The 26,363-nt window shown below is 39.1% G+C and overlaps 1 protein-coding gene across 2 annotated transcripts in view; it reads right to left on the minus strand.

Moving 5' to 3' along the window:
* The window catches only part of Rorb (RAR related orphan receptor B), a 182,939-nt gene that overhangs the window by 15,510 nt on the left and 141,066 nt on the right, over positions 1–26,363 (minus strand). For both annotated transcript variants that reach the window (XM_034499334.2, XM_034499333.2), the window contains exons 5-9: positions 12,963–13,084; positions 11,353–11,485; positions 7,532–7,639; positions 5,400–5,510; positions 1,775–1,887 (exon numbers count right to left, since the gene is read on the minus strand). In XM_034499334.2, the coding sequence (XP_034355225.1) occupies positions 1,775–1,887; positions 5,400–5,510; positions 7,532–7,639; positions 11,353–11,485; positions 12,963–13,084 (587 nt within the window). The remainder of the gene's footprint in view (positions 1–1,774; positions 1,888–5,399; positions 5,511–7,531; positions 7,640–11,352; positions 11,486–12,962; positions 13,085–26,363) is intronic.

Below are 26,363 nucleotides of genomic sequence, written 5' to 3' on the forward strand. Positions count from 1 at the left end.
GACAATAAACACAAAGTCTTTGGGTGTATTATCTTCCTGTAAGTAACCTCTTACCCTTATTCCTGTAAGTAATCCCAATAAAACTCTGTGTTCACTGAGTTGACTCTGGAAGTATAGGTGGTCTGGTGTGGATTTTCTGAATTTATTAGACGTGTGTGTTGCATTTCCCCAGGAAAAGTTGTCTTACAACATCACCTTAAAATTGATCATTCTTGGCATATATAGCTTGATCATGCTAGCCCTTTTTGTCCTGGGAATACTTTTATCCCTGTCCATTGTGTTAAAGCTTTTCTTCAACAACATCAACATGTTAGCAGCCAAGTACATGACTTGAACCTGAAAAATGGTCCCTCAGACAGTCAGGCAAGCCAAGGACAGGTAAGATTCTGCACAGAGCTTTACCAACCTAAGACATAAGCACACTGCTTTTGATAATGCATATTCCATGATGGATAAAGAAGGCATTCTTGTCAGAACAACCTAAGATAGGCTCAGTCTTGTTAATGAAATAAAAAAGGGGGAAAGGTGGAGAGCCTTTGGGGCTGCTTGGCAAGAATCTGACATGGGCCAAGGACAAGGAAATGGGCTGCTTGGCAGGAATATGATATTGGCCAAGGACAAGGAAGTAGGATTCCTGCAGGAATCTAACATTAGGCTAGAACAAAGAAGTAATTTCAGGTAGGAATCTAAATGTTAGGCTAGAGCAAAGAAGAAATTTCAGACAGGAATCTAAATCTTAGGCTAGAACAAGGATGTAGGCTTCAGACATGAATATGACTGTGGGCTAGGACAGGGAAGTAGGCTCAGATACTTTGGTTATCCTGATAAGCCTTTAGAAACAGTGATTGCAGGAGTGTTCACATAATTGAGTTTAATGCCTTGCTTTTTCTTTGACTATTTGTATTTATTGTCTTGCTTGTTCCTTGACTATTTGCATCTATTGTATTGTTAGACCCTCAACCTAAAACTGACCTTAATACATGCATGTAATCAAAATGGCATAAAAGGAGGATACCATAAAGGAGGAAGGGTGATGGGATAGAGGGGTTCTAGGGAGGGGAAATGGGGGAAGGATATGACATCTGTATTGTAAATAAATAAAATACCCAATAAAAATAATTTACAAAAATTTTATCATTCTTAATTAAGCTAAATCAAGAAACGGATGTCACGTTGCATGCATCCACCCCTGGTATGTCCACATGTTGAAATAACCCCAGGGCAAGACCTATACGAAGAGATCAGAGTGGTAAGAAAATCAAGAGGTCATCAGGCTAATGTTTTATCTTGAGTACGACTGTTAAGACACATCTGAGAGGTAACCAGACAGTGAAAATAACCTGATAGTGGCAAGCCTCTTCACATGGCAGCCCACTCCTGTGCTCAGAGACTCACACTCAGCATTTAATGCTCCTTTCTAATTTTGAATAAAAATCTTAAGTGTTCTTAATCTTGGCCCAGCCCTGAAGCCCTTGCTTCAGCCTCCTCCTTGTTTGCAGATGAATTTGAAGACATGTTGTTCTACTTCTTGTGGCTGTTCCTCTGATGCCATTGACATACCCGTGGGTTTTTTTTTTTTGTTTTGTTTTTTTTTTTTTTTTTTGTTTTGTTTTCCTGTGCCTTGGTCTCTGATTTGTCAGTATAGTCCTTCTCCAGAAAAGCAATCATTCCCAGCCAGGCATGATGGTATTTATGCAGCCTATGTTGCTGAGAAATTACCCCCATTCATGTAGGGCTCCTTTGGGGACAGCAGGTCTGTGACCTGAAAACTTACCTTTGCCAGGGTCTCATCATCCAGGTGATTCTTCTGAATCACATGTTGAAGTGCAAAATAAATTTTTTCCTGAAGCTTCTGGACTTTTCTTGGTTCTATCAGCCAGGCTCGGTCTGACAAGGGGAAAAAACCCAAAAAATGAGGAGAGGACACATAAACTTTGCTTCATTTACCTACATATATGAACACTGAGTTTCAGACCCATCTCAAATCACATAGCTGTAAATTGCTTTTGAGGCTGTGTATTTTTTTATATGAAACATGATAATAAGGTGAAACTGACTGGACATGGTGTAATTATACAGAGAAGCCATTTGGTTCAAACAAAATCCTTCTTTGCCTAGTGTTGGTGACTATTTCAATGTCTCCACTTTCCTCCAGACAGATGCTTAGATATTCTTTCAAAGCAGAAATAGTTTTGAAACCATATAGGAATACTGTTAGTAACCACAATCCCCTTCTTTAGCTTGAGTTATTCCTTCATCAGATATAAAGCTGATTCCATGCTATAATTTATAGAGCACACACATCAATTTCAGAAACAAACTTCTAAGTCCGATTTTTCCTGTATTGAATTAAGTGATAGGTTACCTTGTCTCCTTTCCTTGCTCCTGTTCTCTCTCTCTCTCTCTCTCTCTCTCTCTCTCTCTCTCTCTCTCTCTCTCTCTCTCCTCCATTTCTTTCTTTTTCTTTTTTTTTTCTGATTAGAAGATCTATACACCATGGTAATAAAATGTGGTCTAGTATTGTTTCCTTAGTTTGGTCAAGAGACTCTGGGAGTCTCCACATGCTGAACAAATACTCATGGAGAAGCACTTGGCCGTGATCCTTCTGAACATAGTTCAGGTCAGGTGAGAAACTTGACTCGGTAATCCTAGACAAGGCAAGGACAAGTCAAGCCAAGAGTTAAGCAAACCCTTACGTAAGTGAGCACAAAGGACTTCAGTAACAATTGTCAATCAGAATAAATTAAGTTTCTTTTCCCTTTCCTACACTACTTGTAAGTAAATAGACAGTAGCTATTAAGCCAAAAGTCTGGGGAAAACTGGGGTCTGACTTGAAAGGACACAGATCTGTCTTCCATCTCTCATAAGCACAGCACAATTCCAGAATGACAAACAGGGAACTTGATATTGTGAAGCCTTGGAGTGTGGGTCGGCTACCAGGGTTGAAAGACTTCCCACTAGGTAGAGAGTAAGACAAATAGAAAGCTTCCAAACTCTTCAGAGAGTGAGGACAGCATTAATATTTTTTAAGAAGAGCCCAAACAGTTCAGTTGATTTTTAACTCAGGGAGATTGACCTCGCCTTCTGGAATGGTCATTTCCATGGCTTTTTCAAGCTGAAGATGGCATGTCTTCAGTGTTTGCTGCTAGGCTATTACTGATTTCCACAAACTTGCTCAACAAGGAAAGGGAGTCTTTGTAAGGATCTTCATTTGTGTGAGCAGGAACCAGAGGGGTCTGTCTGTCTTCTGCTTCCACAGAACCCATCTTCCACGGAACAGTGCTCAGGGTAGAGAATTAAATGCTATGCATAGGAGGGCATTATTTGGTATATAGTTTCTATTAAGAAAAAAGACTTTTGACACCTTTCCTGTCTGTGTTTGTGCTTCTGGGACTTTCTGTTTTGATGAAAAGGGTCAAATGAAAACCAGAAACAAAAATTTGAAGACTTGATTGGACTATCAGTGATCATATTGTGAATAGCCAGCCTTTGTATAAAAAGGTGCAGAGACACTTATTTGTGACTATAGCTAGGATGACATGTCAAAGACATGATAGAATTAAAACTATGCTATCAGTCTCTATAAATTGGCTAAGTTTTAGAAGGTATGCTTTGTGCTTTCCATAATTTCAGTTAACTTAGTCATTTTGGATTTCTGACGGGGTTGAAGACTTATAGTCTCATAGCCAATCGTGGCTATTTACTTTGAGAGAAAAGATTTGAGAGGATGGTTTTCAGCTGACATTCATGCTAAAGCCAAGAAAAAAGCCAGGTTCAGAACTAAGTCTTTTAGTTAGGAGAGATGACAGAGATTCTGGTTAGTCAACAAACTGATGGACTTGGTATTAGGTCTATCTTGTACCTTACTGACACAAATTGGTATAGTTATGCTCTAATTGTATTTTGAGAGAAAAAGTTTTATTTTAACAGGAAGGGTGATATGTAGGAGGAGCTAAGGTGGGAGGAATAAGGAGAGAAAGAGGAGGAGTTAGGAGAGGAGGAGGAGGAGAGGAGCTAGGTGATGAGAGAGATGGGGGGAATATGGAGGTGGATGTTTAAGTGTCTCCACCAGTCAAAGATAGTTGATATATCTAGGTTGAGTATTGGGTTACACTTCTGATTATATGGGCATCTTGTTATTGAGCATTACCAGACATATAAAGCCTTTGAGTAACATTTAAAAAAGTTGTATAAAAGCAAAAATAGAAAGGTGATAGGATAGGGGTTTTCTAGGGTGGGGAAAAAGGATGGCATCTGAAATGTAAATAAAATATCCAATAAAAATAAATTAAGAGAAAAAAACTATGCTATCATTTGAAATGTAAAAGAATCAAATGGATAATAAAAAATTAAAACTATGTTAAACATATTTCTTCCAACATTACTGGAAAACATTAGGGTGTAAGTAAAGAGATGGATCTCAAAGAGAAATGGATTACAGAAGTAGTTAATCTTAAAGGTAGAAAGGGTTCGTTCTTCACGCAGGAGAGCTGACAGTGAGCAGTTATGCTACATATGTGACAGCTGATTGACTGGCTCTTGTCAAAGAGGGAACACATATTTATTGTCACATTATTTTCATTATATTGTTATGATTATGTATTACTAAGCTATTTATTGTTACCCTTCAAGCTAGCCATACACTTTAAAGTCCATCTGTTGCTACAGTTTTATTCAATCCATAAATGTCACATTTTACCTTTGGAAAACAGTCTCGTAATTTACTGCATTTTAGAGCTAGAGAAGGTGTTAGCCCTGCCCTTTTCCAGTTTATTCTCTTATTTTATCAGTGAAGGAATTACACTCTTGGAGTCACACAGATCCATGATGCAAGAAGCCATGTCTGAGATTCTTTCTCTTCATCAGGCAAGCCTCCCTCCACAGCTAGCCTTCCACTTAGAAACACTTAATACTGCTAAGGATAGAGGCAATTCATTTCTCTCAAAAGACGATTGCAATGCATCATAGGTAGAAAAGTTTTTTTTAAAAGGTAATTAAAGTTTCTATACTTGGTATTTCATTTAGGCATTTTCTGTAAGTTTCACTCTATTAGACTCTACATTAAAAAAAATTATTTCCTTTATTCTTAAATCCAAAATCGAACCCAGCTTCTCATTTAAGCCATTATTCATTTTTGTTATTTGTTGAAGAATAATTTGCTTACCTGGATCTGGGTTGATCCCTGCCACATGTAACATTGTTGTGGTAGGAGAAAAATTGGCCATTAATAAATGTGAAACTACTTGCCTTTGCATTGTCCAAAAATATCAAACAATTGCTAGAGAAAATACAGTCCCTTTAAAGTTATTTCTCGAATGCTTTGGCTTGAGAAGGTGCAATTGATGTTAAAGATAGTGAAGCAAGGTTGAAAAGAAGGCAAGGGACCGACGCCTTCCTACCTGGGGATATCAGAACAGCAGAGGAGAACAGAGCAATCTCCTCCTCAGTCAGCTGCAAGGAACACAGATTCTTTGCAAAGTCAAATGCTTCATTCACTAGGTCATCAGAACCTAAAAGGAAGAAGAAATCTTAAACAGAAATACGTGAACTTGCAATGGTGCACAGCTAGAAATACCTCATTATCAAGTAGGTAGTCAGGGGTTTGCATATTAGAAATTTTATTTTGGATATTTTAAGTCCCCTGTCACATGAAGTGATTTGATGTTCAATGTAGAATGAAGAAAGTGGGTCACTTCTTTGCCAGGTAACTGAAGATAATCTTAGCGACCATTGGGTACAATAATGGCTAGTGTAGATTCTGTGTAACCTCAGCTGGGAACACATAGCCTGAGTCCTACAAATCTGAAAATATTTCTAAGCTGGATTTGGAGGTACATGTTTAGGATATCAGCACTCAGGAGGATGAGGCAGGAGGATTGCAAGTAGGTCTGCCTGGGGATACCATGAGACTTTGTCTCACATTTATAAAGTCTCACCAACATGACTGTCTAGACATGAGCTGAAGAAAAACAACAATAGATATGTCAAAGTGAATGAGTGAAAGACCACGACACCTCAACCCTACACAAAGAGCTGTAGAGGACTAAGGGATTCTGAGAGTGGGAGAAATAGTTTTCCCCGGGAATTGGTAAAATACCAAATGGTCAGCCTGAAAACAGACATACAAGTGACATTACACTGATGGAGCCAGTTATATTTAGAAATATTTATATATGTACTTATACATATATGCTTGTAATAACAATGAATGAAAAACACCATGAATTTGAAAGAGAGCAAGGAGGGGCATATGGAAGAGTTTAGAGGGAGGAAAGGGAAGAGAAAAAAATAAAACCATTATAAGCCCAAAAGAAAGGAAAAAGGAAAAAATTGAAGTAATTTGGGAATCCTTTAGAGTAAATCCACAGCTTTCACAGAAAACCTAGCGCATTCTACACTGGGGCTCAGGGAGTGTCAGAAGTGTCACTGGGAACTGGCAGCATGAGGTATCCAGGGGCTTCATGCAGGCTTCTTACACAATGCTAATGAGCTTTGTTAATTTTGTGCTCCACACCTGCCCCCTAAATTAGACTGATTTTTCATTGTCTAATTAAATGGCTCATGGGTCAGTTTCTTAGTCGTTGTGAATTTTGACAAAATAGCATTGTATCTCTGCAGTGATCTCTGTAAATGTTTATTTGATGAAGCTGGAAATATCCTGAAGCTGCTTGCCAAGAAGGCTTTTCCTTCTTTCTTGAAAATCTAGCCTCGAGAAGGACATGGATGGATATCAGCTACAGAAAGGGAATGTCGCCAGCCCATTGGGCTTGCAGTTGGCTGCCATATCAGCTAACAGCACAAGGGGTGAAAGGGCAGTGGCTTCTTTGGTGTCCATGGGCAGCAATGGAACAAGTGTCCCTATCGTTTGTTCAGACCTTTCCTGGCACCAGCCCATCTTTGCTAATGTTCTCATCCGTGCCTTATCCTGATGATTGGATGGGAGGACACTCAGTACCTCCAAAGACTGATCCTGCTTTTATGGCTTAGAAGAATGATCTAGGGCCCACTCTGACCAGGTCAGTACCAACTCTGTCTATGCTTCCAGAAACTCACGAGTTCAAAGGCAGACACACAGTCTTCTGTAAGAAACAAGTACAACAACAGTCTCTTGTGGTAATTACACATAGTTATTGCTCTATCTCGACCAGTGATTATGAATTTATTTAAGAAACTTACAGGTCGCTCCTGTAGACCACCAATAGTCTGCATGATACGCATCATAGAGCAGTTAAGCAGCAGCAAGAAACATGGCAGTCATACAAAGAATGATCTAGAGTGGACCCAGTTCATTTAGCATCAGATTTTGTTTACGTCTACAGGCTGTAGTTGTGCCACTTTAATAGGGCGCGTGGTTCTTTCCTAATTAGGAACTGTAATTACAGGAACTAGAGAGTTGGGTAGAATACTGGACACTCACCTGGTCCAATGTCAATCAAATAATGAGATCCTAGCTTCTACCAAAGAATCAAGGCATATCATTTGCTATTTTGGTCTTAGTAAAATTGTGTTGTCATCCAAGGGAAAAACTTACCTAAGGCTTTGAACATTTGCATTCCTCCATATTTTCCTTCAAACAGAACAGTGTTGTTTAATGGATTGAAGGCACGGCACATTCTCACTAAAACCACTTCCAAGCAACCTATGAGATAAAAGAATTAAAAATGCACATGTGTATGTCATATATCCAACAATAAAAAGGTCCTTAATGATACTATACAGAGCTAAATGAATTAAAATGCATATGCATATATTACATATCCAACAATAAAGTGGTCTTTAGTGCATATTACACAGAGATAAAAATTAAAAATGTATATATGTGTGTCATTTATCCAATAATAAAGTGGTCCTTAGTATGTATTATACAGTTAAAACAATTAAAATGTATATGTACATATCATATATCCCTACAATAAAGTGGTCTTAGTGCATATGAGGCAGGAAACATTTTACAATTTTACTGTTTTGATACAGAATCTTCCTATGTAGCCCATGACAGCTTTAAACTCAAGATCCTCCAGCCTCAGTTCCCAAGTTCTGAGATGTGCCATCAACCTAAGACATTTCAAGAGATTCCTTCTTCAAAGGTAATCATTTTAGGGGCCCAGGGAGATATTGCAGCTGTTGAGAACATGTGCTTCTGTTGGGAAACTCAAACTCCAGGAGATCCTATACTCTCTTTGGGCCTTTGAAGGCACTTTTACACACACACACACACACACACACACACACACACACACACACACACACAAAGTAATAATTTTAGAAATCAATATCTTTTGATATTTTGATAAAGAAACAAAGAGAATATATATCAAAGCTGGCTAAAATGGAAGGCAAATAAGATTTCTTTTCTTTTTTTGACTAATTTTAAATTTCACTCCAGCTTTTGAACTTTTATAATTTGTAAGCAGTTCAGGAAGGACTTGTGTCAGCCATATCTAGTTTATGAGTTTTGGTAAAAGAGTTACTTCTGGAAAGATTCACCTTTGAATTTTTGCCACATGAAACAGCAGCAATAGGCTTTTGGAATAATTTCATTCATTCTTGGATTGTATAGGACCAAGGAATGTTCCCAGCACAGAGTAGGTGCTTAATAACATTTACTGAATGAATTAGTGTTAGTATTCTGTGTAAACTCCACCTCCACAGTTACCTGGCAACAGCCAGGTATGCTCCTCCCCACAGTTACCTGGCAACCACCAGGCCTGGTCCACTATAAAAGGGGCTGCTTGTCCCCTCCTCTCTCTCTTAATCTCTTAATCTCTTACTCTCTTACTCTCTCTCTCTTACCCTCTTGCCTCTCTGTCCCCTCCCCCCCTTCCTCTCTCTCCACTTGGTCATGGCCGGCCTCTACTTCTCTACTCCTCTGCCGCCTCTCTACCTCTCTCTCTCTCTCTCTCTCTCTCTCTCTCTGCCTCCACTACCCTCCTGGATCCCCCCCCCCATGCCCTCTATAAACTCTATTTTATACTATACTGGTGTGTGACTGGTCCCTTATGGGAAGAGATGCCCCTAGATGGGCCCGCTGAGACATCCCCTTCCCCATACCTCTCCACACACCCACAGAACACACTCTCTTTATCTCTTTATCTTTTTAATAAACACTTCAATTAGTCTATTGCCTTTGCTTGTCCTCTCAACAAGTATTTATATCCCGAGGGACTATTGCTGTCCAATTTCTCCATGTTTTGGAGATGCGAGCTTTGCTCTATTTGAAGGTGAGAGACTCCAGAGTCCCACATTCTTGTGTGAAAACTTTACAGCTGATTTGGCTGCATCTATGGTACTTTCCTTACACCCTCACTTTATAATGTTTGTGTGCTTTACTGAATTTTCGTTACTTTTAACCAATGGGTATAAAGACAGGAGATAATGTACATATATTAATCCAGTGTGGCCATCTTGACACCAATGGAAGCAGATACCATTTACTGCATATCTGCACTATGGAAGACAGTTTCGTGGGCTCCTTATACTCATCATCGCTGTTGCTGGTAATGACCATTTCAAGTGAATTTCACATAGATTCATATAAACAGAAATTACAGGAGGCTTTAAAGTGCTAAGTACCTTTACTTGAAGACAACATTTATATAGGAGGCAGGATATGAATGAGCATATAACTCAGTGGCCCCAAATACCAACCACAAATTGGTAATATATGAATCTCACAGATGCACTGAACTGAGTTCTCCTCTACAGGGACTGAATTCCATAGTCTGTGATGGTGAGTGCATCTCTGAACTGTTAAATACTCCTTTGCTACGTTTGATACAACTCCTATTTTGAAGTTCTAGTTCCATTCTTTATTTTAAAGGTTAGGACACTGTCATCTTAAGGTGTTTGTTCAAGGCCATACTTCAAGCAGGTCAGGTGTTATTTTTTGATGAGAGTCACAAAAATAACACCCATTTCATATGCTTCCAAAACTCTATTGCAGAAGTCATGCCTGGTACATTTGACTCTGGATATGCTTTCATGATACCATTAACTGATAGAGGATGGTATATATAACCCAATGACTTCTTAAGGTATGTCAGAGATTATAAGAATGCCTGCTGTGTTTTGGAATTCTGACTTCTGGAGCCCAGTGACTATACTGTCTGGACGTCAAGGCCATCTGTGGAGACATTAAAAAAAAAAACAAAAAAACAAAACAAAACAAAACAAAAAACCAAAAAAACCAGGGACAGCAATTGAAGCCCCAACACAGAGCCTTTGCTGATGCCATCCTGTCACCAGTAGACTGTCCCTCATGAGAGCAATAAAATGGATTCTCCTGATCTGATGGGAATTGTCTCAGTTCACATGAAGAAAATAAGCATAGTAGGGACAAACCATTCTTCTGAACTCTATAAACTATAGCCTTGAGCACAAAGTAAATAAATGATTAACCAAATTTTAGGAGGGTTACATAACCAATAACATTGGAATCAGTGCTTGAGTCAGAGTTTTTGGCCATTTCTATCCTTGGTTAAAGAATCAAATCAACATCATGTTACCATAACAACTCTATGTGGCCTGTGTTCAAATTCCAGCTTTATCATGGTTTATGATATTGAACACAGCCTTTTACCCTTCCCGACCTTTACCATCTTTGCTGCAAGTCTGAAATGATACCAGTCTCATAAGAATAAATGAAACATCACATGTAAATGTGGAGATATGTACGTGGGAAAAGGGTGTTATTTGGAAAAGGATGTCATTTTCAGTGTGAATGAGTCCAGGAACATGAACCCAAATGCTACTGTGTTCCAGCTTTCTTTTCAAAAGGATCCAAGAAAGATCCAAGAAAGAAAGACACAAGTACTTTTTTTTTTTTTTTTTTTTTTTTTTTTTTTTTGGTAAGGCAACAACATCTTCAGTATTTCCTGTGTGTTAAAGAGAGCATCAGAGAAGAAGGAAGGATCCCAACACAGAGGAGTTTCTTCCAGTAGGTCCAGGCTGCAGGCTATTCTCATTAAAATGATTGGAAGTGACCACAGAGGCTGAGCTCAGCCAGCTTGGATGTTTTTGTTCTCTTGCAGGAGGCATGGAGCTGGTTTTAGCGCCAGCTCAGCAATTTAGCCACCTTGACATGCTAATTACTTTCACTGCCTGTCAAGCTGAGCATCTCAGCCCCCGCAATTAATAGCTCTACTTTTCAATAAGCAAAATTGTATTTGACTTCAAAGGGGGAAATGAACGGATATCAGGGCACTTTTATTACTGAGTTTCCTTAGGGAGTTAGGTAACTGTGTGGGTGGCAAAACGACCTACCTGTGGAAGCAGGGTTTTCTAGGACCCTCGGAGTGCTGAGGGCCAAACAGCCCCTGTCTGAAACAGGCCCTCACAAGTCACAAGGCTCACCTGACTTCAGAAGTAAGATCTGATCGTTCTGACACAGCTCCATGAAGCCTGTTATCCGCTTTGCGAACTCCACCACGTACTGGATGGCGTGGGTGATCTGGATGGCACATTGCTGCCACAGAGCCTCCCTGGACTGAAGCAGAGAGGATACAGCCCTTGAACCCACCACCTTCCAAGGAGATGATAAAATGTGCATGCCCCGCCTCACTTGTCACTGCCACCCAAGATGGGAAGTGATATTTTTCTCTCTTTCTCTTTGGATTACTGAATTCCACTGTTCTTAACCATAAAAGTACCAAAACTAAACTAGGAGAAACAATGTTTATAGGATGTAAAATAAATATTTTTCTTTACTATTTTCTCCATCTCTTACGGCAACACACTCAGTCTTAGTTCGCTAGCTAAAAACAAAGTCTATATTCAGGAATAGTGAGTGATTTTATCCTAGCACCCACCATAATCCAACATGGGTCTTTCTGAGAACCTGGTGGACACTTAACATAATATTTTTATGTTATATTCTTTCTCTCGAATTTAAGAAAAAAAATCCTGATTTTTTTTTATGGGGGAGGGGAGAGTTTCACTGTGTAGCCCACGCTGTCCTAGAAGAAAATACAGAGCTCAAGGGGGCTTCAGATTCATTAGATCCTTCTGTCCTGCCCTCCCAAGTGCCAGAATTATAGGCAGAAGCCACCAAACTTGAGTTACAAATTGGTTTGTTTGTTTTGTTTTGTATAAAAGAAGTTCCATAGGAAAGATGGGTTCAAATCAGGTCACTCTAATAAGTAATAGAGAACCTCAAATATATTTTAATACTTGTGGTTTTTTTTTTTTTTTTTTTTTTGAACTAAGAAACTAAATCTATGTGACTGTGAAGTGTGCTTTTTGTGAATCTTATGTCTGCTTTTGTAATTAGGTAAAAATAGCAAGAATTAGATCAACATGTTGTCTAAATCATATGTTTCGATAAACACATTTATTTTGCTAAATTTTCTACCAACTGGTAGATCTTGTGGTTGCCAACCTCGGTCCTGAAGTCAAGTGACACAAATCCTGAGCCTCCAGGAGCAACTCCATCCCTTACACCTGTCTAGTGTACCCAGAGAGACAGGCTTATCACTGATGGTGCGGGGTGGATTACTCTGCTGTAGCACTATTGTCCAGAATGCTGGGCAAGAGTATAAATGCAGAATGCTTTGTTCCCTGTTTTTGTTTAATCACCTTTGGGCACCATTTTGCAATGATCAATTTAATATCATCTGCTGCCCGGCTTAAGCCATAGCTACCACGAGAAGTCCCAAAACACCTGATAAGGGTACTAACTCCCTGGTCATTAAACCGGGGCATAGCTTTCAATCAGGGCAGCTTGCCTTCTAGAGAACTTTTGGTAACAAGCAGACATTTTTTGTTTTCCACAACTTTGTGGAGGTTGGTCTTTTGTAGATTCTCTCACTCAGGAGAAACTGGAGAGGCAGTGAATGGCTTGTATGATACACGAAGTAACCCAACAGCTAAGAAGGCTTAGGTGTAAAATGTCATTAGTGCTGAGATGAAGAAACCAGACATGGGCAACCACAGTGACACTCTGTTCCCCATGGTTCTTGGAGTACCTTGCTTTGATATGCCTTTATTTCCTCGTAGGTGTGGGTCTGCCATGCCAACTGATGTAGCTCTTCCATTGTGTACTGACATGTCTCCAAATGGGACTTAATGATGTTCTGTGCAATTCGATCTGTGAGAAAAAGAATCATCAATTTGAGGTTGTTGTGATTTAAATATTTTTCTACAAGATGGTCCGTAAGAACACAGCTGGTAATGAGCACAGTCATATGAGAACATCTGAACTCCACCTCTTACTTTAAAACATCCAAACTCTTTATTGTCTTTCGGTCAAAAGTTTCTCCTCTCCCTCTTTGATTATAGCTTTGGTGTCTTGCAAGTTGTAAAGCATGCAAATAACTGTTTGCCCTTAAAACACATATTAAATTACCCCATTGTTCGATTTTTGGCCGACAATCTCTAAACGGTTTAACACACATCCCAAACACTCAAAAATGTTTTGAAAAAAAAAATCACTGCAATCATATTTGATATCAAAAGGAGGGCATTAAGTATACATGTTTGTGCTCATTCTTAAGAACAGGATGAAATAATATAATGAAAAAGAAAGAGAAGAAATGTAGAGAAGAGAAAGCAAACACCTAATTTGTTTACTTTGTACATTATTAGGAAAACATGGTTACTCTGTACATTATTAGAAACACAAAACACCCAATGACATGCATTTCCATCTGCATTTGGTGCTATGAATATCTCTTACACCCAACAGAGTCGGGTAGAGATGAAATAACATTGGCCTGTGAGTGGTAACTAACGACCTTCGTTCATACAGCCATCAGATTCAATCTTATAATTTTTTTTCATTCGATGAAACCTTTGTGAAAAAGTTATAAATAAGGAAATGATCTTATCAACAAAGGGAAGTGACAGATGTTCGGTCTGTCTGTCTCCAGTAAGCTGTAGTTTATATTCTGTGTTAAGTCGCTGTCTTTTTTGGCTTTGGCTGAGTGATGGAACAGGACGGGAATGCTCCCCTGAAGAGCAGCTAGGAGTCACTGTGTCAGATGGAGCTCACTGGAGCCTCTCTGTAGATCCACATGCTGTTTGAATACATGCAAAAGAGGAAACCTGTAATGTGGAGTACATGGAATGCACATGAAGAGGATCATGTCTGTCTGGTACCTACTGTTTTTGTAGAAGTGTTCATGTGTGTTAGGTGCTTTTGGAAATGCAAGCTTGTTTTTATTCTAAATGGTTTCACTTTAGTTCTCGAGGATAGGTCTTCAAGTCATATGTCAGTGCTCCATTTGTCCCTTGCTGTGTTTCTGGTGTATATGGTGTGAAGTTAGTTGAGTTTCAGTGACACCGGAGATAAAAAAATATAAGCTATGCTTCTAACAAACTTTCTAAAATGAAATTCTCCTTAGCTAATCAGCACATTGGGGCCTCTGAGTAACTGGTAGCTACAGTGATCTCGGGGAGAACATTCTTTGTGATTTCTTACTGAGGAAGCCGTGTGAAGAGTTGGATGGAGGCAAAAGAGAGTTATTTAATATTTCAGTTAGTACTATTGAGGGGAGACATTTCAATACATGTTTGAGATTCCCAAACCAGAACTGTAAGGGGACAGAGATAAAGACACTACAAAATGCTAACTTATGATGCTGATCATATTCTGTTGGCGTCAACCTTGACGTTTCTAGCCTTTTAGCATACTATACTACAAAATCCTTTACTTATAAAATCTTATATTCAAAGTTTATTGAATACCCTCCTATGTTATAAAGAAGGGTGAGAATTACTCTCTACATTATATTAAAATAGATTGGTAAGTCATGGTTCATTATTTTTCAATTTCATTTGGGAAGTCTAATTATTTATATTATAAAAATAGATATCTGTTCTCCAGTAGTTATGCAATGAAAACCTAACTGGAAAGCTTTACAGTTTTCAGACCTAGAGTGGCTTATTTTCATCTTCAAAGGTATGCTGATTTGGTGGTGACTCACAGGCTTCAGGGTTTATAAGCAAAACTAGAACTGCTACTCAGAATTGCAGTGTAACTGATGGTCTCCTCCTCCAGGTTATCTACTTGGAACTATGGACCCAAGTTTAAGAATCCTCTGGTCTTCTGTCACTTGCCACTTGTAGTTTTAAAGAATATCGGAGAGGAGTCAGTATGTGGAAGAGCTAAGAAGATTGGAGTTTAATTGTACACTCACGTCGGGACTTGACTGCTTGTGCACTTGTGGTAAAGGCTTTTCTGCCTTTCTGTGGCTTCCTGCAATAGGGCTTGTGTGTCATACTGTGATTCTCCCTCCTGCTGTTGACTCCTGATTCTAGCCAGGCTCATAGTGTGGTTATTGTTATGAAACTGTCTCAGACCCTTCAATACTCTAAACTTTTCAAGAACTGGAAAACAATACTATTATATGTTCACTCAACAGATACTTAAAAAAAAACCCTGCTATATATCAGGTCAAGGTATAGATGAAAAAAAAAGACATCGATTTTTATCTTTTAGAATTTATGTAATAAATGCCCTTAGTGGAGAATCTTCAAGAAGAAAGTACTCAGTTCTATCTGGGGAAGATTTGGGAGAAAGAAGGGAATATGCAGTCTGAGGGATGAATAGTGGTTTGTGACATGGAAGAGGGTAAGATGTATTATTATACGATGCATGCAGGTAGAGGGGACAATATTAAGCAGAGCTAGACATGTGCACTAAGCTAGGTCACTTCAGATGTTATCTGTTACACTTGTACAACCTTTAATTCTTTATCCTAAACAACCCTTTTCAGTCTTTGTGTTGTTACTGCAGAAACAAGGGTTAGAAAGAGTGGGCAACTCTGGACTAGTTTCCAGAGTTTGCAAAAGCCATTCTGGAGTCAGCTCTGCCTTTTTCTTCCTAAAGATCCAATGTTTGTGACACTGAGTGTGTGTAGAAGATGGGAAGAAGTGAGGCTGTATGGGGGTACAAAATGTAGCGTGAATAGCTGAGTAAAAAGGTCCAGCCATTACTTGTCCTGAGATTTTAGATTTTGTCAGCAGGGAGCCAGAGGATGCTGCGAAGGAGGAAGGGGACAGGATTAGACTTTTGGTCCAGAAAGGTGATCTCAGCTGTGGCAAAGAGGAGGTGTGTTAGGGAGTGTGTGAGCAGAATCAGGTTGTTTTAAAAATGTAGGTAAGATAAAAGATATTTTGGACTAGGTCATGCTAGAGAAGGCTAGTTAGTTTAGGTGCCAGCCAATTCTGAAAGAAAATACACAGGACCAGAACACAAGGTAATAAAACATGAAACCTTAACAATAGCAGAAGCTTAGCTGTTGTTGATTTATTTACATAGGTTTGAAAGAGTCCACACACCCTTACATAAATATATCCATCATCCTCCATCAAAGAACCACCCAAACATCCCTTTGTTCCTCCCTTGATTCCCAAAAGACTTGAGAAAGCTAAGCTTGATCTTTTTGTTTGATAACCTTAAAGCTTACACATTTAGAACAGGGAGAAGTGAACATTATAAACAGATGATGATTTTCCACATTCCTGTGCTGAGAAATAAGTCAAATGTCTTTTGAACATACGGCTTACAGGTGACAGTGGAGGCTACCACTGCAGTGTGAGGTAGGACTGTATGGAGAAATTAACTTGGTCCTTTCAGGGCTCAGGTCAGTAAAGCACAGGGCAAAACTATTCTCGGTCTTAAAAAGAGTATGGCCAGAGGGCTCGGTCTGTCCCTTAGAAAGATGCTTGAACATCAGAGCAAGATAGTTTTTTTGGACTGAGACTCTGCAGTCGTGAAAAGGACTCAAAAAGAAAGGACAAAGGAGAGACAGTGAGTGCAGTATGCTAAGTTCCTGCTGGGAGCCAAAGGAGCTTCAAGAGTCCCTGCCTGAAAAAAAGAAAAAGAAAAGGTAATAGCAAATGCAGTCCCTCTGGGGACCAGCCACAGGAGAAAGTCCAGACAAAGGAGTCAGAGGAGAAAGAACAGAGGCAATGGAATCTTACTGGGCAATCACACACCCTTCATCTGGTACCCTGACTTGGATTGCAGCTACTTCTCAGCAGGTGGCTTTTATTGGTTACTTTAACTAGCTTGGGCTGAAGATGGTACATGTTGAAAGAGGAGTTGGCATGAGCTGTGCTGGAATAATGAGTTCAACAGGAATATGACAAACTCTGCCATGTCTAGAGGTGGGGCACATGGAGCCTGTGCTTTCTGAGATCTGGAGGAGGAAGGTGATTCATCAGTGCTGGAAAAGGGACTTCTAAGGACAGCTGCAAACACTCTGCAAAGACCCTGTTACACATGCTCAGTAAAGCAGAGGTTGCTCAGTTCACCAAGGGGTTGGAAGTTGCTTTAATTGCTAGTAAAATGGTGTTAAAGAATGAGAAACACATATAATATGTTCAATCCTGTCTTCTACTCTCAGTTACAAGAAGGAACAATGCTGATTCTACCTCAGGCCAGAAAAACTGGGGAGTATAATTACAGGTTAATATTAAGCCCATGTTCCTTATTTTGCATTTATTAAATTTATAGAATACCCTCTTTGCCTTCTGTGTTGATGAACATACATTTTTCTTTTCCTTTCAGTGAAATTACATGTAGGTTTAGATTGTAGTCTGGATTCTTTTCTTAGAGAAGCTTATTTGAATCCATGTTTGAAAATTAGTCAATAGAACTTGTAAGTTCCTAAATGAATTTAACTGTGTGAGACAAAAAATTACAATGGGTAATTCACAGGAGATAATAATCCATGAAAATTCTCTGTCATTTTTGGTGAAAAGATATAAAACAATTATCACTAAATCGTCACACTTCCCCAAAAGTTTTAAGGGTAATCTTAACTCTATGTATGACGTGGACAGTAAGAAAAGAAAAATTAAAAATTTGAGGGGGAAAAATGGAATAAAATTGATGGTAATTCTCTGTAGTGTTTGCAATCATTACTGAAGCCTGGGGCTGGAGCTAACCTCCTTCCTCCATTCCCAAATGGTTTTTGCCTAAATAATCCTACAAGTCTCTCTCCCTGTCCCTGTCTCTGTCACTCAGTCTCTCTGTCACTCAGTCTTTCTCTTTTGGGTCTTTGTCTGCATCTCTCTGTGTGTGTCTCTTTCCCTTTTCTCTCTGGCTTCCACACTTCTTGTCCATTGTGAGTACTTCTCTTTGTAATGTAGTCAATGAGTCAAAGTGAGAAAGGAATCCTCTTTAAGGCACTTTCAGCATGGCATGGGTGGGATGCTGGGAGATGCTGGGATGGGACACAGCTAGATGGAGTTTTCAAGGTCAGTTAGACTGGCTGCCACAGAAAGATGTATGAAAACTATTTTGAAGCAAAATTACAGAAACGCATGGGAAATAACTTTTCTTGCATACCAAGTCAACAGTATAGCAAAGTTTAGAAACAAGCCACCCGTGGCCAGGTTCAATGCGAAGCAGGCCACCTCTGCTTCAGCAGGGAAGAGAACTGACAGGCAAGGTGACAATTTCATGTTTGTAGCTGTGATGTTATAAAACGGGGACCAGCTTGCAGCTCCTAAAATAGCAAATGACCTTCTGCAGCTCTGATTCCAACCACTCAGCAGGGTTTTTTTTTTTTTTTCCCCTCTTCACCAAAGTGGCTTATTTTAGCTCTCACTAGAATTCAGCAAATGGTGCTCTCCAAAGGCTACACTGTCTCAGTCGTGGGTCCCACATCCCACATCCCACATCCCACAGGTGGTTTCATTAGGAGCTTGAGAGTCGAGCTTATCTTTAAAAATGGCTGCTATTAGTGTTATTACTAGGAGCATCCAGGCCTAACTTCACGGAGTAGAGAAGACTGCTGTGGAGACTCTATGTGGCTCTGGAGGGCTGACATCTGAACTTACCCCTCAAGAGAAGAGACGGGTTCTTCTCGGTGAACTTTTATAAGAGATTTTTTTTTCTTTAAAAAACAAGTTTGGAAATATTTTTCTAAAATATTATATGTTAGCCTCAATCAAAATGATTAGTGGATTTTTAAATTGCCATTTACCTTAAGGATCTAGAGAAGGGCTGAGAAGTCTGTTAGTTTATATTCCTTGTGTGAATGTGGGATGCTTAGGGGATTCACTTTGAATTAATGTCAGTCTATCTCTACGGACTCTCTGACAGCAGGTTTAAGCCCCTCTGTTAGGTTTCATCATATCAAGGTTTGCCAGGCTCCATACTTCGAGGCAGCAACTATACTGTAATATACTATAATATATTAAACCAGCTGGCTGAAAGGCAAAGCACTTAACCAAGTGCACATTTTGCTTTTTGTCAGTGAATTACACTTTATACCTTTCTGTAGTTTAATGTAACTGTATACCTTTCTGTAGTTTAATAGTGCAGTGAGTTCTATCAATGGTTGTGTCAGAAGAGACCATGTCAGTTAAGACCTTTCTGATACTTTGAATTTCTAGTTGGAATACATGACCTTTAGCATGAATAGAATTAAACCATTATCAGTAACCCTGAACCCTACATGGTCAATGCATTAGTGATCCATTTGCCTTTAAAGAAGTAGCAGCCTTAGCATTTATGGTTTGTATTCTTGTCAGTGGGAATTGCTGGCAACAATAACCTATGTGTTGTTTATTGGCTCAGTCCGTTGTCCGGCAGTCATCGCTCTCCCCAATGAGTCAGAAGAGCTTTGAGTTTGCTTTTCATGGGGCTTCTATTGTCAGCTCATATCAGAGAGTAGCAAAATTGATTTCATTTTTACTCTATGTAGACCAGCACCAAAAGATGTTCATAGAGTTTTTAGAAAAATAATATGTTAACAAAATACGAAGTTATATTATTTTATAGTTTGTAGTTTATAGCCCAGTTATAAAGTGCTAAAAGCATGACAAAACACAAATATGAAAGAGTGAAAATAGAATAAATCAGATTAATGTAGGCAGTGATAACATGTGCCAAAGGGTGAGTGGAGAGAATTAGAATTCTTAATATTTTCTTTATATTCGGAAAAACCATACCACATATCACAGCATTTTGGCAGAATGTGAGAAGGGGAGACATTTAGATGAATCAAAAGAGCACATGTAAGCATCTGTATTTAAGCTGTACTGATTAAAAAAAACCCAGCAAAAACAAATCAACTACCTAAGAGGATGCTTTCTCATTGTTGGCTGGTTGAAAGCTGCTTTGGATCACGCATCCTTTGTTTTATTTCAACAGTGCATGTGTAACTTTTGGGAAATTCAAGTTTTCTTTCTTGAAACTGGTTGGAAACATTGAGAAAGAATCTATTATGAAAACATTCCATTTCAAAATTAACTTTCAAAGTAAAAGACCTCCTCCACAGAACAATGGGGAGAGATGGGAGCGCTTAAGTGTCCTACAGTATCCAGCATTGTGGGAGCTGTATTTGAAGATGGGGAAGTCGAATACAAGCCCTTTGTAACTTCTTGTTTATGCTTTTGAGAAAGTCAGTGAATCTCTTACTGTCCTGGATCCATTCGTAGGAAAGTTTAGCCACAGTGACACCGTCTTTGGTGTTGAGTAACTTGAATCTGTGAGGCTCCCTGGCACATTTTGTTCTGTTTGACTCATGCAAGATGCATCCTACTGAGCTAAAGACAGTACAGATCCTAGCTTTAAAGGCACAGGGAATTCTGACATGACAGACACAGACAATGGAGTACAAAGCCGGACAGAATCCTTCCTTATTCCCCTTTAAGAACTGCACCTCCCCATCCTGCCCAGAGGACGGTTAGAGGATCACAGATGATGGAATCTAATTATAAAAATTGCTTAGGGCCACCACCAGGATTGATGTTTATTATCTGAATTTTGTTGACATATGGATTGATTGTTAATTTAGATGGAAGCAACCCCCCTCCCTTTCTCACTGCAGTTTTGGAAGTCTAGTCAATACATTTCTGACCTTTGGAAAAAAAATAATTTAGAGGTAACCTTTGAAGATCACATTTATATTTTCAAATACTTAACACAAATCTTAATAAAGTATCTTGATTGTTTAAATAATTTATTTAATTAGCTGGTTCAGATTAGTGCTTCTTAAGGAGTCCAGAACCAAACTAACCAAAATGTTTGAACAACCTGCTTACAAAGCAACCTAATGATTTCTTACATACAAAATAAGTCTTTCTAGGCCTCGTAGCCAGGGTTCAAGTTTAAACAGCAAAATTTTTTTCCTCCTTAGTATTAAGAACATGCCATCAAAAGAAAGCTTACACCCCAAATTAAAGAAAGAAAATTAAAAATTTTCCAATTCTACAGGTTTCTCTGTATGTTAACCATCACAGAAATAAAACCTCTTCTAGTTGGTAGATAACCATGGGCTAGGCTAGTTGTCCCAAAGTGTTCTGATCTCCATTAATCTGATAATCAATAGACATTTCTTGGTTCTATGGCCACTTTAACTAGCTCATTAAAAAAATGGATAATTGAAAACAGAGCAAAATTTGTGCCTTTATAATAAGCGATAGAACCAAGGTCAAGGCTTGAAGTAAGGTGTAAATGTGGCTTGCTGCAGCACAGTGCTTGGAAACACAATTCTGGGTGGTACTGTCAGCAAAATCCATGTCAAACGTCACCTTGTAGGTCCTAGCATCCCTTTCTATAAACCAAAGAAGACCTTCCTGAAATCACTCCCTTTCCTTACTATGGAACATTTCACATCTACGATGTCTTTTGAAATCGAGTGTATAAAATAGAATTGCCTTTCTCACAGCTTTGATGCTCCCTTCCCCCCTTGCCAGCAGATTTTTGAATCTTCTTATGAAGTTTTGAATCCTGAGTCAAGAATTAATCCTAAAATAGTATCTCTAGGGGAATTCCACCAAAGATCAATTTTTCACAGTTTCAACTCAAAATTGAAAAGGTATGTTAGAAGATTTTCTTACTCTAGTGAGTGTTAGCATGTTAGGAAAGCTGCATTAAGAGTGGTATGAACATTTCTATACTATAAATAGATGTGTACGTTCATAAGCACTTAAACTGAGCATGCGTGTTTGCGTTGATTGTAGTCCAGAGGAACCTTAATATTTGCTTAGAGCCTTCCTACTCTCAAAGTGGTTTGTGTGCTTTCTGGATTATGGGAAATCATGCCCCTAAGTGTGGTGGCAGGTAACCTCAGCATCACCACTAGATGATATTAGTAGCATTCAGGGGAGGATTTATTAAAGATATCTATAAAGGCAGATTTGACTGATCATTAAGAACAGCTATAGAGTCCCGTGTCCTAAGTACCATCTGAAATAATTTATGGCCACACACCAGTTAGAATCAATTCTAATCACAGTCAGCAGCTCAAGAGTATGTGGCCAATCAGGTTGATTAGGTCAGTTCATGTTCTTTCTTCGAATAGAAGATAGAATGCTTGAACTAAGCAGATGTTAGGAGATAATCTGTGAGTGATGAAAGAACAGGGGGATGTTAAAGTATCGTAGGGGCTAACTATGTCTCTTGCCAGTGGCCTGGGTGGCTTTTCCTCAGTAGTGAAGAGCACACTTTCTTTTACTTCATGATCATATATACTTTTCCTTCAAGAGAGCTTTGGAAGTGACCCTCCTGGAGCGGGCCATTGAGGACAGGTGGGTTTTTCCTGAAGCTGCTGTTGCACAGCTGCTCACTGGATACTTCCATTGTGCGTAAGCATAAAGGTATTGGAACTGGCCACACCATCTAGTTCCTCAGACGTCTCTTTTCACCTCTGACTTTTTTTGATATTATTTTCTTAGTTTTATGGTTTTTTTTTTGGGGGGGGTAGTAGATGGAGAAAAGTAAGTGGTACTTGGCTTTGTTTTGGTAATGGTCACATCACCAAGTGGAAGCCCAGAAAAGGGTTTCCTGGGCTCTGAGGAGGAGCTTGCTGGCTATTGCCGCAGCCGTGCTATTCAGCACTGTTGCAGAGTGCACAGTGGCTCAGAAGTCCCTCCTTGCCACTCTTCTGTGCTTTTCCTGTTGCAGTGGTTGAAACAAAGGTTGTCTGTGTGCATTGTCAAAGCTCTCTGGAAAGTGAAAAGAACCCATGACCCTTTGAGGTCATTTTGTTTAGTTGCCTTACTTTTCAGACGAGGAGACGGAGCTGCACAAAGAGGAACACTTGAAACAAGCCTACAAGGATAGAAGACTGTCCTGTGATTGCAAATCTTAGGACTTTCTCTAAATGCCCGCAGAGTCTGTGGCTGGAGTGAGTGTGGGGGAGGGGGTTATGGGACATTTACAAAATGTCTTCCTTCAGGCTAAGAAAGGCTTAACCATAGCCAACTGTAATTTCTTTTCTGCAGATCATTTGAATGCTTTCTCTGATAAATTTAGTATTCTATTTGTGTTAATGACCTACTAGACTGATACTCTAAACTGACTGTTGCTTGTATTTGTGCAGATGCTATTAGAGGACAAAGACACTTCAGAAGCTGTAGCTTGTGTTCTCCGTATCATACCCCCCACAGGAAGTTAAATAACAGCAGCTATAAGATACCTACCTAGAAAAGTCTATACCATTCAAAAGATCTGCTTTAAGTCCACAGTATCTATTTAACTCTTAAAGTCAACATTTGAAACTTACAGAAAAATTTGCAAAATAAAGCACCCCCAGTAAATCCTTTGAGTGGCTCTGCAGCCTTAACAGTATAAAGCCGTTCATTACTGAGACTAGATCACTTTTATGTCTCCTCACGTAGTCCTCTTTAACTATTCATATCATACTCAGTTATGTAATAGACACATCTAAAATGAGGGTTATTTCTGTGTTTGTTACTTTAAACTCCAGACTCCATGAATAGAACACAAAAAGGAATATGAGAATAAATCCATGTTAACACTATGAGGAAGCAATGAGACCAGTGAGTTCATATTCCCTTGTCTATATCTGGAGGGAAGACCCAGTATGGAAGGCACACTATCCCTCTCAGCATTACAGCGAAGTTAAGGATGTATACACATATGCATTCACATATATGCATGCGTATATATTAATTTTCTCTATCCTTTTAAAAATATTGTCTGACTCCTTGAACTGTCTTGTCTGGAACCTGTTAGATCCCTTGTCAATCACCTTTTGGCTTAAGTGAGCTTTATTGAGATGTAATCTTGCAGCATCCCCAGAGTATCAGAGAGCTCTGGTGGGAAGCAAAAGCCAATGGTTCCATTTTCTTTTCTGCTCACTTGCTGAGAATCTTTTGCCTAGCTTCCCTTCTCTATCACCAACCACGCAAAATTTTATTCCCAGAGACATAACACATCCATCATGCCAGCTCGAAGTAAATTTCCAGCCAAGCCCTGTCAATACTGAGGCCTAAATATTAATTTGCGGTTGACTTCCAGTTTCTTCTTATTTCATGACTTCTTTTTCCCTTGGGATTCTGAAAAGCCCAGGGATATATTTCTGAAATATTCTTTGTTGTTTCTGTTCTCTTAACTGTGTTTTGCTTTCCAGCCTCAAGATTCTGGGAATAAAAAAGTTTTCTGATAAGAAGAGGTCTGAGTAACTGATACTCACCAGCTCCCAGACCTTCACATCTAGGATCACCTAGGACTTAGATTCTACGACAGTTTTAGAAATTAATGTACTTAGTTTAGCATGCTGGAGATAGATCTAAAAGTCTTATGCACGCTAGGCTGGTGCATCACTGCTGATAGCCAGTCTATTCTATTCCGAATTGTAAAAATTTCTTTTGACACATGCCACTTAGATGGCAAGGGTAGAAACCACATTTTGCTTATTACTAGTGATTGGAATATTGCAAAAAGAGATCCTTCAGAGCATGCATGGAAGTCTATGGTAGTAAATCAAGTTGCTTCAGTTAGAGTTAATCTTTACTGGTTAACTAACTCTGTGTCTTAGGGAACACATTCCCATTTCTCACTCTTAACCTCATCTAGCGGCTTCCTCACTGTTGATCTGAAGCAGGAGGTGAGCATCTCGCTGACTGAAACACGTGAAAGATTTTTACATTTTCCTCTAAACAGAAAGTATTAGCACCAGGATCCTTATCCCAGGAAGTGTGGGTTCTCTTGACCCCCCTGGAGAAGGATGGACTTGGTTTGGGCTTATTCCTGACTTTATTAACACTTACATCATTGTCTTGGTGATTTATACAGAGTTGTCTAGACTGTTATGTTACAGTTTGCAAGTTAATTTTAATTAAACATTCCAAAGCTGCGAGGATTTGTTGAACACACAAATCTAAAACTTGCTTTAAAAGAAAGATGTACTCAGAAGGACTGATCTCAGACTGATGGCAGGACTGTATGTCCTTTACCCTTTCAGAAACCAGAGGGAACAGTCACAATCAGTAGCCAAATGTGGTGCTCACAAATTTCTTAGTGTGCCAGAGTCTTGAATTCATTATTTAAAATGTGGCTAAACCCAGATTTTCGCTTTTGTCTGTACAGGAATTTTTTTAATGATAGCATGCCAGCAAAAAAAGTGGTTCAGATGCCTAATGATTAAATCAAGACAAAATATTCACAGAAAACTCTGTGAATTTTATTTAGTGTCACCTAGAACAATGTCAGGCACCAAGAGCCAGACATACTTTTTGGTAGTAATGACAATGAGCTTCTGAGTGTTATCAGTGTTTGGCAGTAGAAAATATCATATCTAAAAAGGTGGCTTTTGATTTCTTAGACCTATGACTCAAATTTCTTCTTTAGTTTCACCAAGGCTATAACCACTAAGCCTCAAATTTTTTTTCTGTAAAATGGGTATACAGTTATTCACAAGAGTGCTATAAAAATTAAAAGGTAGCGTATCATTTAGTATGATGAAAACTTAATAAAAGGTGATTATACTGTCAGAAATGGCTAGGGATCTAATTACGTTATAATTACAACGTCAATCACATTGTTATAGTGATTTCTTAGGCATGGAAAGTTATGTATATTGAGAAGTTGTAAATATCAACTCAATGATCTCCTTACACAGTATATAAGCATAAACACAATGACTATTACTGGTCCAGGTTGAGAGCTGAGACTCCGATGTCAGGTAACTTGCCCAAAATGAAAAGTTGCAGCTTGACTGTGAACCAGAGACCATAAGCACTCTCTGTCCCCTCCTCCCATAATGATGCTGTTATGGACTTAGTGTTTTAGTGACATGAATGGCAAGTTTTAGATAGCGTATTAAGACAAGGAAGGCATCCACCACCCTACTGTGGTCTTGTAATCACACACACTTAGTGGAATGGGTTTGTGTCCACTAGGTGGCATTGCTGTTTTAGCGAAATCTGAACAGAGCCCCTATTCAGGTTTAAGAGTCTGTTACATTTGAGAGTGCTCACAGGACAATTCTAATTTCACCCTTAAAGTCTGATGAAAATTTAGAGCACATGGAGAGATCTGTAAAGACTAGTGATGTCTTGAAATAATTATGAAAAATCCTCTTTGGGTGTCAGTGCCTCCACAGAAAGCCATGATAAAACATGAGATTATCAAGTTCATTCTCTCAGCTCATAGGAAA

The sequence above is a fragment of the Arvicanthis niloticus genome, chromosome 1 (genome assembly GCF_011762505.2).
Source record: "Arvicanthis niloticus isolate mArvNil1 chromosome 1, mArvNil1.pat.X, whole genome shotgun sequence".
Classification (NCBI taxonomy): Eukaryota; Metazoa; Chordata; class Mammalia; order Rodentia; family Muridae; genus Arvicanthis; species Arvicanthis niloticus.